We start from the raw sequence: 15,928 nt of genomic DNA on the forward strand, positions 1-15,928 counted from the left end.
TCGGTGGACTCTCTGTACCGGGAGAGGGTGATTGGTATGCTCGGTCGTAGTTTGGACGACGAAAGCCACCCACTGTGCACTGAGCTTGCAGGTCACATTATTCCCAGAAGTGGAAGAATGAGACTGCCGGCTGCTCGCACCAATCGCCATCTTCACTCTTTTGTCCCAATGGGAATTAAATTCTTCAATGCCATTTTTAAAAGATGAATTTTGTTTTGGATGACTAGACAGTGGGTGACAGGTACAGGCTTCTCCTTCACGTGCAATGTTTTTATCTGGTATCTGTAAATTTTAACAAATAACTTTGTATTCAGTGTTCTTCCCTTTTGATAAGCTTTGCGAGCATTGTAATTTCTTCATCATGAGTTTAATACAGTTTTCTTATGTCTTATGTCTTACATCCAACAGCCAACTAATAGGGCAGCGTTTTGGTTCCGCATTGAAAGGCAGGATTTGACTTTTGTTCGTTTGTTATTACTTAATGCATGCGCAGGCCTTGACTTTAAGGCCCATCTCAATTCATATCCGGACGAGTTCCGGACATTGTATTGGGTATAAGTTGCAGGATTCTGAACAACTTCCCCGCAATCTTCCCGCAATGAAGCAATCAGTATTGGTGAGTCAAGCAGTTGCTAATGAAAATTTCCCCGGAACATGTCGGGGACAAATGCAGAGCTTCTTCCGGACAAAGTGAATTATTCTACCTGCAACTTGTCCAGAACTCGTCCCGGATACAAATTGAGACGGGCTTTTAGGAATGTGTGGTTCCACCTCTAAAATGGCGTCTATTTTTGTTTGCTGGTTTAGTCTATATATTTCAGGGTTTTGCCCTGTGATTCCGTGGGTACATGTATTTGTCCAAATCTTACCAGGGTGGACTCCTTTCTCATTCAACACTGACAGCCACTTGGCACCGGTCCCAAGAATGCTGATTCTAGAAGAAAAAAAGAGTGTTTTGTTGTTTTGTTCAGCAACCAGTCTGCTAAGCAGAAACTATTGCCGAATTCACAGGTAAATGCGGCTGTTTTACCTCACATCAAAATGTGATGTGCCATACAAATGAACCCCAAGTCACAAAGAGATTGATAAAGCCAAAATGTGGCCTCCAAGGGATAAGATTAGTCCTGAGAAAATAAAAAATCCATGAAATAATCGAAGAGGGTTTTAGGGTCACCGAGGGCCCAGAGCAACGAAGGGTATATGCCACCCTGTAAAGGCACCCCTAAAATTACCATTTCTCTTGTTCTATTTAAACTTTTTAAGGTAAAACGCCTTTAGGGTAAAACAACAGGCTTTCAAGATTCAAAATGTATTTTTTGAAATCAGGAAAATCCTGACAAAAAACTCTGAAATCAGAAAAAAATCCTCACAAAAATCCCCGAATCAGGACAAATCCTGACAACAATCCAGAGAAATCTCCTGCCTCCTTTGGAGGAATGAATGCCAAATTTCAGTTGAGCAAAGAAAACTGATTCAAGAAGGATATGAAAGTTTAAACCTAATGCTGGACTTCACAGCCAACACTTTACAATATCATCAACTGGAAAAGCACTTCTAACACAAGGGTTCAAATTCTGCCTTCTCAATTTTGTTTGTTTGATTTATAATGAACCCAGACAGTTTCCCCTTGCAATTCATATGATGAACATTCAAAGGAATAAGAAAACGAGTTCAGTCCATTTTCTATGTTCAACTGAATAAAGATGAACCTAGCTAGTCAGTTTCCCCTTGTTTTTTTATATTTGATGAAAATTCAAAGGAATAAGGAAAAGCTAACTCACTCCAATTGGTCGACCAAATCCCAGAGCACATCGGGTGAGGGAACCAGTGGGGAGCCATCATACAGCACCACCCCGCTACCCACGGCCAAGGCAGATACTAACCAATTCCACATCATCCAACCCGTCTGAACACACAACATTCAATGGAAGATACATGTCAGATATCAGATCAAAAAGTGCTTAGAACGGAGGTAAGCTCGACATATGCCACCGCCAAAAATATAAATAAATAACAGGATGTGAGATATAGGGAAAATGAAATATCCACAAAATAATTGAGGGTCGCCGATGGCCCAGAGCAACATACGATCTATGACCAATGTTTTTGCCTAAGGGTACCCTTTAAATTACCCATTTCTTTTGTTCTACAGGTTGAGTAAAAAAACACACCCCAAATGGCAGGACCAATTTTTGAATGAAGTTTTGCATGTAGCACTTTCAAAATCTAGGATATGAAAGCCCAATCAATGAGCTTTCTTTTAGTACAAGAATCATTCAAATCACTCATGTTCTTTTCAAGTTATGGCATTTTGACCATAAACACTGTTTTAAAGTCGTGTCCACGGATCACCAAAAGGTACATGTTCTTTCAGCAAAATGAAAACAATTCACATGCATCCCTATGAGAATGTTTTTTGTTTTGCTGAAAGAACACTTACGGTATGCTTTTGTGATCTATGGACAGAACTTTAAAACAGTGTTTGTGTTCAAAATTCTTTAAAAGTATATGAGTGATCTGAATGATTCTTGTACTAAAAGAAAGCTTAATGACTGGGCTTTCATATTCTAGAGTTTTGAAAGTGCTACAGGCAAAACTTCATTCAAAAATTGGGTTGCCATTTTGGATGCGTTTTTTACTCAACCTGTATATAAACTTTATAGGTATGGACACCTTTACGGTAAAACCTCACAAATTCCAGATTTCAGAAGGTGGTCTTTAAAATTCCTGAAATCTGGAAAATCTGGACAAAAAATCATGAAATCTGGAAATATCCTGACACATCTCACCCCTAAAATAAATGTACAAAAATAAAGATACCACACAAGCAACAAGGTAGTTACATGTTGATCAACAGGAATGTTGAAATTGTGCATGTATTTCTTTTTCTATTTTTCGAGTTTCCAACAATTTTGAAAGGTTAAAGAGTAAGGAATTCGCTGTTCTCAGAGACCCAGCCTAGTCCCCTTTGCATCACACTGACTGACTGACTGTCACTTGTGAATTAGACTGGTTACTAAACTCACTCATTTTTCAAAGACTATAAGTGCAAAAAAGTCCAGTTTTAAGCTGTGATTTCAACTTTTCTTCTTTTACACATGAATTTTAACGTACAACTAACTACAAGTGTTTAAATGTCCTCCAAGTGCATCAGTTGTAATACATTTGAAACAGATGAAAAATACATCAACTTACTGTTGTGTAGTAAATAATATTATCTTTCCTTGTCATGTTGCCATGGAGAATGTGTTCTTTCAGATGCTGGATCAGAGTTCCCTGTAACAAAAAAGGAGAAAGTCTGTCTCAGGTAAATCTGCCTTATCTCTGGTTTCCTTAGCATGAAAAACGACTGAGAACATTTATACCCCCTGGATGGGATCCAAGTTCATCACAGGTTACTCTTCAACTAATGTCTGCCCTCATATACTCCTGGTTCAGTGGAGAAAGGCAAGTTGGGGTGAAGTGGCTTGCCCAAGGACACAACATGGCCAGCGGCTCAGTTTGAACTTTTGCTCCTCTGATCATGAGTCACAAATTATGCTGATGACCACTATGCCAAATGCACCCCCACAAAAAAACTTTTCTTGTCATTTCAGTGTTTGAACGCTGTTAAAGCTACAGTCCATCATTTGTAATTTGTGCATTTTGTTCGTTTGAAGCAACAAAAGAGTTCAAAATCTAATGAAGGATACTGAGCAACTAACCTGATGAAGTTTCAGCTAAGCTTCAGCTGTACATTCCGAGAAAAACAGCATTCTAAGATCTCAATTTCAAATCAAAAGTTACTGAATCATGTTTTGAATTGTTTTGAATTGCAGCTATACGCGACGTCGCGCACTGATCCGACGAATTATAACAACCGCGCGCGCGTGTGCGTCGTTCCAATACTTGTGCGCGCTGCGCTGAATAAAAAACGAACTACTAATTTAAATTTTCCTACGGTGCTTCTTAAGAATCACCGTTGGAAATGCCTTCTTTCGTTTACTTCAAAATGACAGCTTCCCAGAAAGAATAATTTCACAGGGAGTTTAGTTCCCTTATTATCTTTCAACCAAGTATGTTTTTCAACAATAATTACGCCAGTTACTTTTCGGATGGTTGCAAATGATGGACTCTAGCTTTAACCAGTTCGCGCCGGGATTATTTTGACATTGACCGGACCCAGGTGCAGGATTGTTTTTCACGAACCTCAATGCCAGATGGGTTCAGGCCGTCATCTGTGGGTAGCACACCCTGATATTTCCGGCCTTGCTTGCTGCGAGCGGGTTGCAGACAGATATTTCCTGCCTCGCTCGTTGCGTGTTTTTCCATCATCCATTCCGATTACTGCAAAACCGTCGCGTGGATACACGTCATCCGACGTGAACTGGTTAATTTTGCTTTTAATTTTGCTTTTAAGACATCTATTCAGTGGCATTGCAGTTCGCTTTTTTTTTAATGATCTGTGAGCATCTCTTGTGGTTAAATTCACAACTGCTGTTTATTTCTTACCCCTGCGGAGTGCACCATACACTTAGGAGCGCCGGTCGTTCCAGATGAATACATGATGTAGAGAGGGTGGTTGAAGGGTAGCTGTTCAAATTCCAGTTGGGGTACATCGCCACTGTCGGCTACTAGGCCTGATGCCAGGAACTCAGATAGGAATACACTGCGGATTAAGAATGGCGGAAATAATAACTTTGCCGTATCTGAATCTTGCTTCTCTAAGCAGTGCTGGAGTCAAGTGCTTTGTCAAGGGTATAATTTTTGTCCACTCATCTTTGGTACAAGTAAAAACATGTAAGAAACTAAAAATCAATCCAAAACAAAACTATTTTCGCACAAAATATTACATTTCTCCTTGCCTTAAAAACAACAGTTCACAGTACCACTTACATTTTGCATAGACACAAAGTGCCAACATGACTACCTAAAATTCATAATTTTTGCCAAAAAACACTGAAATGAAAGGTCTTGTTGTCCCCTTTCATTTGATACCACATTGGAGATTGTGATGCTTGCATTTTTGAAGATTTCATAAATTTTTCATTTTTTCAGCCCTGTCCACATTCTCACGGTGGGTTCATATGGGTGCAGACCAGTATTAAATAGACCCGCAATTGCCTACACCGGCCAAATCACGATTTGCATGCCCTCAAATTCTCCGGTATTAGAGCATTTTGAGGGCCGTGAACTTGAGGATTTGTAAACAAGAAAAGTGGAAAATGTGCAGAGGACAGGGAGCTTGTATTTCTGTGAAATTTGGATGAAATTAGGCCCTAAAATGGCTCTATTTTGCAATGGAGTATAGGCATCCATTTTCAAAATGGCCATGGGCTTCAGGACTGTTTTGAGGGATGATTATGTTTGGATGGAATTTTCTCAAAAAGTCATTGGTGAACCCCCCCAAAAATGAAGGGGAAATGAAAGATGCTGAAATAAGCTTTAATTTGATGTGTGTCTCCAACACCTTGGAGAGTTGTGAGTATTTTTAATAATTTCGGGAAGTGTGTGTAATTATCACTGAGGTCTATGGCAGTCTATTTACTGGTCTGCAACCACAGATGTTTGAACAGCACCCCCTTGAGTCATATGGTGTCCAGCCCTCCAGGCCACACCCCCCCCCTTTTTTCCCCCAAATTTCCCAAGCTTCTAGACCCATACGCCCATAGCTGACAAGAAACTGCCGTTCCTGCTGTTAGGCTCTATTTCATTATCATGGCCTCACCGACATGAAAACAACTGTACAACTTCTTAGGATTACATAATCACCTGTTGGGAATGTTGGAGATGTCTATTTCCGTCTCTTTCTTGACGTACGGGATGACCACCACTCTCTCGAGCTCCGGCAGTCCCATGACCACTTGCTGCAGTTTCTTGTCGTGCGAATGCGCCTTGCCGTTGTAGACGACGGCATCTACCGAGAAGATGAGTTTGGGTTGGATCTGCTTGAAACGGTCTAGCACACCCTGAAAAAGAAAACAGACAATAACACGAGTCAGAGTCTAAATGTTCTATGGTCATGTCAAACTAGCAAAGTCGACCCCAATAGATCTTGCTTTCAGACAGTCAAGCATTGTTTATCGGTATCCAGACTCCAAACCGGTCTTAAACAGAGTGTTTAAAACCTCCCAAGCACACATTTCGTCACCGTTTTCGCGAAGAGCCACATATGTATGTCAAAAATTACAATTTTTTCGATTTTGATTTTTTTCAATATTTCGCATTAAAACAATGTACTTAACCATTTGGACATGTTTCTGTAAGCAAAACATCATTAATTTCTCAGTTACATTAATGTTTCAAGGGGCAGAAATCTCGATAAATGCATTTTGCGTTTTCACGAAGAGCCACATACATTTTGGCCCTTTGAGCGTGTACAAAACCCATTGCACGGAAATACGTAAAAGTAGGTCAAATGAGATTTGCGTTTTCACGAAGAGCCACATATCTTTGTTACATTTTCAGCTTCGAGCGCGTACTCACGCGCGCCTATGGAAATACACGTTGAACAGAAAGGGCCAATATGTCGGAAACCTGAATTTGCGTTTTCACGAAGAGCCACATATAATTAATTTCCACTAATTAACTGCTGTATTAAGTCTTATTACCGGGTTTATGTAAAACTTCAGCTCTCGTAGAATCGTGTGATGGTTTCCTTGCTGCACTAAGTTGTTGCAAAGTAGTATTTCTTGCAGTTTTAAAATATGAGAAACTTCTTTTGCGATTATCTCGAAAAACACTTTTCTTCAAAATCAACATAATATATATAGTATGTGGCTGTTCGTGAAAACGGTGACGATTTATTCCGTTACTAATACTGTATCATGTACAGTCAAAAATCAATAACAGGAACAATTTCACGACCTTAAACAAACAGATACACGAAAATGGGAAGCCATTACCATGATGCCAAAGTCAGGTGATGTTGAGCTCCATATAGCTCCGATGCTGGCAGCAGCTAGCATCGCTTCTATGGCAACGGCACAATTAGGGATGTAACCTGCAATCAGAAATAGGAAAATTTACACACACAAAATAAGTTGAAGTCTAAGTATGTTTATTGTGAATCATCCATTTTCTGGTAATGATATAATTTTCCGAGAATGATATAAGAGACAAAAACTGCTCAGACAAAATTGGCACAGTTGATTTTAAGCAGACACAGTACAATATCGGACTGAGCACAAAGTCAGATTGTGAACGTTCAACCAATAATACGGTAAAAGGCATCAGATTTCATAGGATTTCACTGCAACAGTGTTAAAAGGGAACATGAAATAAAATTTTGATTGCATTTTTTTTGCTTAAATCAATAAAGGATGATGTTCTTAACAATATTTTGTGTATGGCGCTGTTTATTTTCTAAGATAAATGGGGGAAAATAATTTGTGAACATGTTTGGTCAAACTACTCCGCCCCACAAAGGGAAGCTTCATTAAAATAAAACTTCGCGAGGGGTATGACGCAAGCGAAGGCAGAGACTTGCCGCGCTGCGGGGGCACCGGCATTGCGGCGTGCATCATAATACATGTACATATACATTGCGGCACTGAAAGTTTTTCTGGTGTTTCGTTCGGAATCGAGGAGAAATAACACCCAATTTTCGGCCATGCCGACAAGGTGTGTGGCTGCTGGGTGTAGCAAAACTACCAAGGATGGAGTAAGCCTTCATTTGTTTCCAGTAAATCCGAAATATCGGAGCATTTGGAGAGCCAAAGTGAAGGTAAATACCAGAGCAAAGTGGTCCGGGCCCAGTGAGTTCGCGGCCCTCTGCGCTGCACTTTGAGCCGTCGTGCTTTGATGCTGGTCTGTACAGCAACTTGGGCATGCCCCTAAAAAAACATCGAGTCAGTGTCTGAATCATTAGAACTCTGATTTGAATCAGACGAATCTGTACCATTTTCATCGGATTCGCTAAGGAAAGAAGAGGACGGTCTTCGGAACTTTTACGGTCATGACGGTCGTCGTTGTGTTCATTCGACAACGGTGGCACAGTGGCACGTCCACGTGTACGTGTGTACTGTACATATCCCATGTAGACACATTCGTACGTGTGCATATAATGCCACGTACGGGTACGCGGCGGCTGCACACAGCACAGTAGCTTCGCTAATCCGTCTCGTACCCAGACGTCATTTACGGGCCCTGGATTTCTCTGCCTTTGTTTATGTCATGAACAGCGCCCTCATTTGGAGTTGCCGCGAAAATCAAAAAGGGGGGGTTCAATTTTGGACGGCAAATTACCACACTAAACGTACACCAGAACCAGTTCTGCTTTTAATTCACATTTAATACACATAAATGAATGTATATATAAAATAAAATACGTTATGAAAATTTTGGACTGCATGTTTCCTTTAAGACCAGCCAGGCCCATTTTCATGGCTCTGCTAACCACAGAATTCCGCGCTTACGATCACCATTTTGTGCTAACCGCGCTAGCAGAAAAACTCTGTGCTAACATTGTAAGCACAGAATCCTTACATGTAGTTACGGGATGTACGCATGCGCAGAAGCCAAAATTCCAGGCTAATGCGTAAAATACGCTTACCGTAAGCACGGAATTTTCTGCTATAGTAAGCAGCGATTTTTTGCTAACTGTAAGTAGAGCCAAGAAATTGGGCTCAGCCAGCTGGTCTTTATCATCCGTTTAAGACCGGCCACGTGACAGGCTCTCGACCAATAGGAATGGGTAAACAATCTTAGGTATTTATGAATAACAACTAAAAGCTTTTGTTGTTGTTAAAACCTATTAATTACCTACGACTCTATCGCCAGCATTGATGCCCATGTGTTTCATGGCTGCAGCCAAGATGGCCACTTTGTCCCTCAGCTGCTTGTAGGTGATGCATTCCACTCCCTGCTTGCCCTCAGCTGAAACAAATTGGAACAAGAAAAACGCTTAAAATAAAAATTGGGGGGAAAATAGAAATGAAAAAAAAAGATCTCGGGGCAAAGATCTTGGCCATCGAGTGACAAAAAATTGTGAAACTCGGTACATGCATACAGCAACTCATCATGAACATACCCAAGAAATTTAATGACTATAGGTCAAAGGGTTTTGGAATTAAGGCTAATTAATTAATGTACGAATGGTAATTGTGCTCTGTGTACACGACGTATATGGGAAAGCCCAGTTTTCTTGACGCGTAGTGCCGGCAAATGTTTCGCTGCGCGGAAACCCGTGGTCCGATTTTTATGTTTTTGGTATCAAAAGATGTGCAAGGCTCGAGGCTAAAAAAAGTCATAACAGCTCGGGTTGCGGGAAAACATTTTGAAGGCTATCGCCGAAAAAGTTGAGGGGGGGGGGGCAGATTCCGCCGGCCCTTTTAGGGTTAACTTGTACCAAAGATGGGTGGAAAAACTGTAATGCCACTTACCGACATTTATAAAGCAAGTATCGAAATATATCCCCCTACAGATTTCATGATTTGTAATAACTGTAATGGTAGCATATGACTTACAGTTACACCCTAATGATGTAAGGGCACTGAAAAGATTTTTCTAACAGTGCACACTATTTGGAAACTTTCAAATGCAAGGTATTTAAATTTTTATCATAACCTTTTTTTTTGTAACGCGAGTTACCGTTAAAAATCTTACTATCAAACCAACAGTTCACTATATTTTTGGCCTCTTTTTTTGGTACTTTAGTCATTTAACTTCAAGGGATTTTCCGTGAGAAAAATCTAACCTCAATGCTTTGACTTTCACAGAATAATAGCCCAGAGTTAACAGAAGACCCTGTTAAATGTAACACGAGTTACCACAGCATTGCCCATGCAATAGTTCATTACAAACTATACCCAATAACACATAACATATTCTGACAGGCATAATATGTGCATACATTATTGATCTATTCTTAGCCATTGTTTGTTTGCACAGGAGCATCTGTAGCTGTGTGCAAGCAGCGACGTGCAGCTGGGTAGGCTTTCAGATTTCAAAATCAAAGGGCTACATTAAAACGCCACAATAACAAGGTAGCTCTCTGTATCAAGTTGTTAAGCGTTAGAAATACGCCATGTTTCTCAAATGTCAGTCTATTATTCTCCCTTTGTTCCTGAGAATCTTGCAGCTTTAACTTTTTTGAGAGAAATTTCAATCTATGACTCACGTGTATTTTAATCACCTCAAATTACATGTGTAACACCGCTGATTAAAATTTAGGCCAAAAGGAATAATAGTTCTGCTTCCGGTTTCCCTACCTACCCTATTCTGACAGCCCCTACCCTAATTTTTTTTTTATTGGAAAAATGAGGAAAAAACACTCAAAACCATCACTTTATACCTTTTACCCTTGACTACATGCAGACGCCTTCACGTGATCATGCACAAATAAAATTGGCAAAAAAAAAAAAAATTCCCTACCTACCTACCCTATTTTCGATGCCATTTAATCGGAAGCAGAACTATTTTTTTTTTTTGGCCTTACCAATGGCACCCAGTTTTGCCTTAAAGGGATACTGCGTTCTGGAATGCACCCAATTAGGCTACAAAATGCACTTTGAACGAAATGCTGTTAATCGGAGACTATCCTTCAAAAACTTGGTGTTCTTGTGTATATATGTGTGCAAGAATGACTTTCGGGGTGCACTTGAATCTCAAAAGGTCGGGCTGTTTATGCTAGTTGTGATTCCAGCTGTAAAGTGTTCGCCTTCTGTGGACGTGTAAGAAACCACATTTGTGCATTGGTGCTGTGTGTAATGTGTGTGACATACACAACGTGTATAATCGTACATTGACTGAAAACGACAGAAAAAAATGTATGCGTACTCTGTTGTGTCCAATGTAAACAACCGGTTTTTGTTGTCTTTTCTCGGGAACGGTAAGACATTAAGTTGGTTTCCTTTGACAAGATGTTTAAAATAGGATTTAAGTAAACACTCCAAAATTTCAGGACGCAGTGCCCCTTTAAAGCATTGAGTGCATCCATTGAACCATTTTACCTGCTTCATAGAGAGCCACTCTCTCATCTGTGTAGCGCAGCAGATTCTCAGCAAAGTTGAGTCTACTGCCTGCGAACCATTCTGGAATGTCAGAAATATTCTTCTCTCTGTCTACAACCTAAATGGAATAAAACATTGAAAGAACAAATAAACACAGTTAATCTCTAAAGCCAAGAGAACTTCTCCTTAGTATGAAAAGTCAACTATAAATTAGAGTGGGCCCCAATGCCTGGCCTTAGCAAATGTTGAATAACAATAATACTGTTCAACAAATTTGCATGACTCAGAACTAAAATGATAACTGGAAAGCCAAACAAATTAATATACTGTACTATATCAACTTTTTCTGAATATTTCTATTTAGCATGCAAAGCCTTACAAGTTTTTAAGACTTCTTACATGTTTTTAGTGGGTCCTAATCCCTAATGCCTTGGCTTAGCAAAATTCTTGTTGAACCATGAATAATATCCATCCAGTTTTGGGACAACCCCCCACCCCAAAAAAAAGAACACTGAACATTATTTTCACCGTTTCCTGATGACAAATAGAGCATACTGTTCGAAACATCGAGTTAAACCAACTGGTTCTTCTCAGAACCACATACCGGTAACTCACAATTTTAGAGATATCATTCACATGGTGTTACCGCAAACCTCCCATTCATTCACTGTTATTTTTTGTATTATAATATTTTTATCTGGAAGTTTATGATAACATCTATGAACAGAACCACTGCCTGGTTTGCATGATATTGAACACAAGGGTTCAATACTACACAAGTCGTCATTAATGGAGAGATTTCGCAAGATTTGATAGGTCATCAGTTTTTGTGGTCTTGTGTCATCATATGTGATGCAATAAGGCTACATGAGTCGTTTGTCGGAAATATTTCATTTGGAGATTCAGGCCAAAATAGGACCACTTCATCTCATCACTTCGTCACATTTCTTGGTGTTCCGACATCCATAAGTTTTTAACTAAAGATGGTACCCGCATGCGGTTTTCATAGCAGTAATGCTAAGATTGTGCTCTTTTTAAATCTGTAAAAAAAAAAAAAATTGACCAGGGTCGATAAATGACTCATTTAGCTTGATCTCATCACATATTTAGTATGCAACTTGTAATCTGCTACTAGTGCACATTATGTACGGATATATCACGCACTGCGCGTCAGTGTGAAATGCAGAGTAAATTGTCAATTTTCATCCTCTTTTCTGGAATTGTTTAATCATGTATGATTTTATTGAAAGCGGATGAATTGCTGAAAATATTACGTGAAACTTTTCTCCGTTTCAAGGCAGGATTACTGCTTATTTATTACAATATCTAAGCTACGTGTACACATAAACTGTACAATGTGCATGATCTAAAACACTGGAATGATCAATAACGGTTGCGGAGAGCTAAATGTATGCATAGGCCTACACGTATACGTTCGGATTAATAAACTGTCTATTAGAAGAGACTTAATGTCATTATAAATAACACACACAGCCATAATTACATGTACCGGTAGGTAATGTTGGACTTCAGCATTCCATTAGGAATTTTAGCAAAATGTCCGAGGTGTTAGGGTTAAAGAAACACTGTTTAAATGGTACATGTACCTGATCATAACTTTTGGAATGGACAATGTCAACAAACTTCCAACAAGCCTCCCAGAAATCTGCGTAATTCTCAGTAGACCATCTCCATAGTTCATCATACGTTTCTGCAAATGACAAAGAAAGATTATAAACAAACTAATCTTTTTACAAAATAACCTCAGTAAAGTAATATTTACTGAGATTTTGCATCTGAATCTTTATTTTTTACTTCAGTTAAAGAAAAGACTGTCCATTTTTTCCCTCTAATTTTGAAAATATAACCTCAGTAAAGTAGTACTGAAATTTTTTATTCGAATCCTTATTTTTTACTTCAGTTAAAGAAAAGACTGTCCATTTTTTTCTAATTTTCAAAATATCTGCAGCTAACCTTCTTCAGATTTTATTCTGTCTGTCAAAGTATGTTTATTTAGGACTGTTACTACGGTAGATCCTTATTGGAATATAAAATCTCACACGGAAACATAAACTGCTGGTACCATCAAAACAAATTTCATGCATACCAGCACTTTCAGGTATTACATGCATAATGTAGTCGATTTTATGGCCGGAAATTCTCCTTTGTAAAAACATGCTGGTAAACTATTTGGATCTTGCAAACATTTGGAAATAGCCAAAGTTACCAATCATTTTGATCCCTGTACCAGTGGAAAAAAACCCTGAATGAAAATAAAAAATATACAATGAATAGTAAAATATATTTAATATGCAAGCAATATGTAACACACAAAATTTCTGGGATCAATCCAACAAAACGCTGATGAAAAAATCTCCAGTTCTGTTAAGAGCTTTTGCAAGCTCTTTATATCAGTGCAACACAATTTTATTTTAAAATTTTGCAAACGAATAAATAACAAGACTGCCAGAGACAAGAGTATTTTTCAATGTGTAGGAGTGCATACATGTACAAAATGTACATGTGGATCTTTTATCACACATAATGAAAGCGAAAGCAAAATTGGTTGGAGTTGAATCAATAATAACTGGCACATCTGTTCCTGAGTACGCTTATACAAGGGTTGTTCAGTGTATGTTGCTTTTTAATATGCTGGCAGGCGAAAATTTCAACGACAACCAGTATCAAGTTATGAGGGCCCGGTGCCTGCAATGTGCATGATGGATATCTTTAACTACTTATCAGAAATGGAATTATTCCTTTGATAGCAATGGGAAAAACAAAACGAAAAAAAAAGGTACTACTGGTTAAATAATGGCCAACAATGACAACTGAAAAACCAAAATTCAATTCTTTAAAAGCAGACGTTTCAATACATTTTCCCAATGCTGCTGAAAGTCAACTTCTTTAAAATTCCTCTGCATGTTTGTGTGTTTCGTTTTTTTCAGGGGGTTGGATATTTCAAATGTAGGTCAAGTAATCCTTCTTTTTTTTAATTGTTTACTTTTTCTTGTATTTTTAATAAAAATATTTGGCCTTAATAAAAATACATTGAACATGTTCAACAGGAATATTTTGAATCTACTTTACTAGGAAAGCTAATTAAAAGCTGGCGGTCATTTTGAACCGAATAGGGTGGCCATTTTGAATTTAAATACTTGGAAGCCATCTTGGAAAATTTAAAACCCCCCAAAAAAGACCTGTAGTACAGAGAAATTTATTTTGGTGTGATTTTCCAATTTTATTTCGAAGTGCACAGTAAACTGTTTACAAATGCGCCCAAAATTAAGAAAACAATTTTCTGACAAACTTCTAGTTGGGTATGAAAGTAGAGATAATGATGGTTTATCAGAATTGTTTAACTTTAAAAAAAATTCTTAAATGTTAACTGGAAAGATTCCCATATCTGGCCATCACTAATTTTTCACTTCAGTGACCTCCATCTGAACAGTGATAATATGTCCTAAAAAGTCAAAATTAGTGGGGAAAATTTTTAAGTATTTACTGAGAAAACACTTAGAAATTTTCAGACCAGTCTCATAGGGTTTGTGTACTGGGTGATAAGGCCAAAAAAAAAAGTCTCCGGTTTCTGGTATGCGCACGCGTCGCCGTAGCCGTGCCCTTCAGCAAAATGAAAAAGTTTTTTTTTCAATGAAAGATGATGTCTCAAAACCGCCAAACTCACTGGTTTGACTGGAATTCTGCTGCTGCGCAATTTCAACGTGTTTTTAGATGGGTTATGATCGAGAATAAGCTTTATGTGGCCTCTCTGGACTCCCATATATTTGCACTAAGTTTAGTCGGGCACCATTTGCAGTCATCAGCCGACATTTGAAGCAAAAAAGTCGGGTAAAAAAAAAAAAAAAGCCGCGTCGCCGCACCACTTTTTGGACAAGCTCCATACCAGAAACCGGAGACTTTTTTTTTTTGGCCTAGTGATGGCCAGATATGGGAATCTTTCCTGTTAAGGAAAGATTCCCATATCTGGGCATCACTACTTTTTCCCCTCAGTGACCTATCAGCCATCAGAAAGTGATAATTTGCCCTAAAAAGTCAAATTTAGCAGGGGAAATATTGAAGTATTTACCGAGAAAACACCAATTTTCAGACCAGTCTCATAGGGTTTGTGCACAGGGTAACAAGTGATGGCCAGATATGGGAATCTTTCCAATTACTATACCATTACCACCGACAATCAAAAGACAAAAAAAGTTGTTCAATTTGCAAAATATTTTAGACAAACCAAAAAACAAACATAACACAAACCTAGCCTTAGTTTTATTTCCAAAATACAAAAGTTAGCAAATGACAAAAACAAAGTACTTAAAATTGTGCACAACTGACTTGAACATGTCTATGTGTCAGCAAACCATATAAGGCAAACTTGTGGGTGTGACACCCCGTCCGTCGTTGTGATTGGCTAGCAGCTCCACGGTTCAGTGACTGCCGTAAATAAAGAACAGTCACCCCATGAGTGGCGTGATTTCCAACTCCAACTAAAGAAATCCCTTTCGCGTATTCAATGACGTTTTATTTGCAGGCAAATTTCCCCGAATTCCTAATTGAAAGCCGGATGATGGAAGAACACCATTTTAAAGGGAATAAGGTTTGAAAATCTGTTTCAACAAAATTAACGTAGGAGCAAAACAACACGAGAAAAATTGTCACCGAGTCACTTTTTTTTCTCCAACTTACCGAGTTTCAAGTTGTAATTTTGATTCACTTCTTGACGAAATGCATCCATATTTGTCCGTTTTTTGCGATCAGGAGTCCACATGACCTTAGCGTTGGTATCATCCTGCCTGTCCATTGTAGTAACTTTGGATTCTGAACTTTGTTCCGAGAAAAAAGAATTGTTTGATCGCTGGAGGAGCAAAGTTGTCGAGACGTTTACGTTAGCGGCTAGCTAGCTGCGCGCTGCCGACGCGATGTATGCGATATCGCGTGTTCGAGATCGCATCCCGGGGACACACTAAATCAAACGACAGCGTGCAAGC

At 38.9% G+C, this 15,928-nt stretch overlaps 1 protein-coding gene across 1 annotated transcript in view; it reads right to left on the bottom strand.

Annotated features, from left to right (window-relative positions):
* Nucleotides 1–15,897, bottom strand: part of LOC119728646 (acetoacetyl-CoA synthetase-like) — a 28,062-nt gene extending 12,165 nt beyond the window's left edge. Inside the window, exons 1-10 of the mRNA XM_038200960.1 lie at nt 15,627–15,897; nt 12,539–12,642; nt 10,932–11,049; nt 8,743–8,856; nt 6,885–6,982; nt 5,752–5,948; nt 4,492–4,648; nt 3,196–3,276; nt 1,782–1,906; nt 870–934 (exon numbers count right to left, since the gene is read on the bottom strand). Coding sequence (XP_038056888.1) covers nt 870–934; nt 1,782–1,906; nt 3,196–3,276; nt 4,492–4,648; nt 5,752–5,948; nt 6,885–6,982; nt 8,743–8,856; nt 10,932–11,049; nt 12,539–12,642; nt 15,627–15,741 — 1,174 coding nt within the window. The 5' untranslated portion in view covers nt 15,742–15,897. The remainder of the gene's footprint in view (nt 1–869; nt 935–1,781; nt 1,907–3,195; nt 3,277–4,491; nt 4,649–5,751; nt 5,949–6,884; nt 6,983–8,742; nt 8,857–10,931; nt 11,050–12,538; nt 12,643–15,626) is intronic.
* Nucleotides 15,898–15,928: the final 31 nt, after the last annotated feature.

This window comes from Patiria miniata, unplaced genomic scaffold (genome assembly GCF_015706575.1).
Source record: "Patiria miniata isolate m_02_andy unplaced genomic scaffold, ASM1570657v1 HiC_scaffold_1, whole genome shotgun sequence".
Lineage (NCBI taxonomy): Eukaryota > Metazoa > Echinodermata > Asteroidea > Valvatida > Asterinidae > Patiria > Patiria miniata.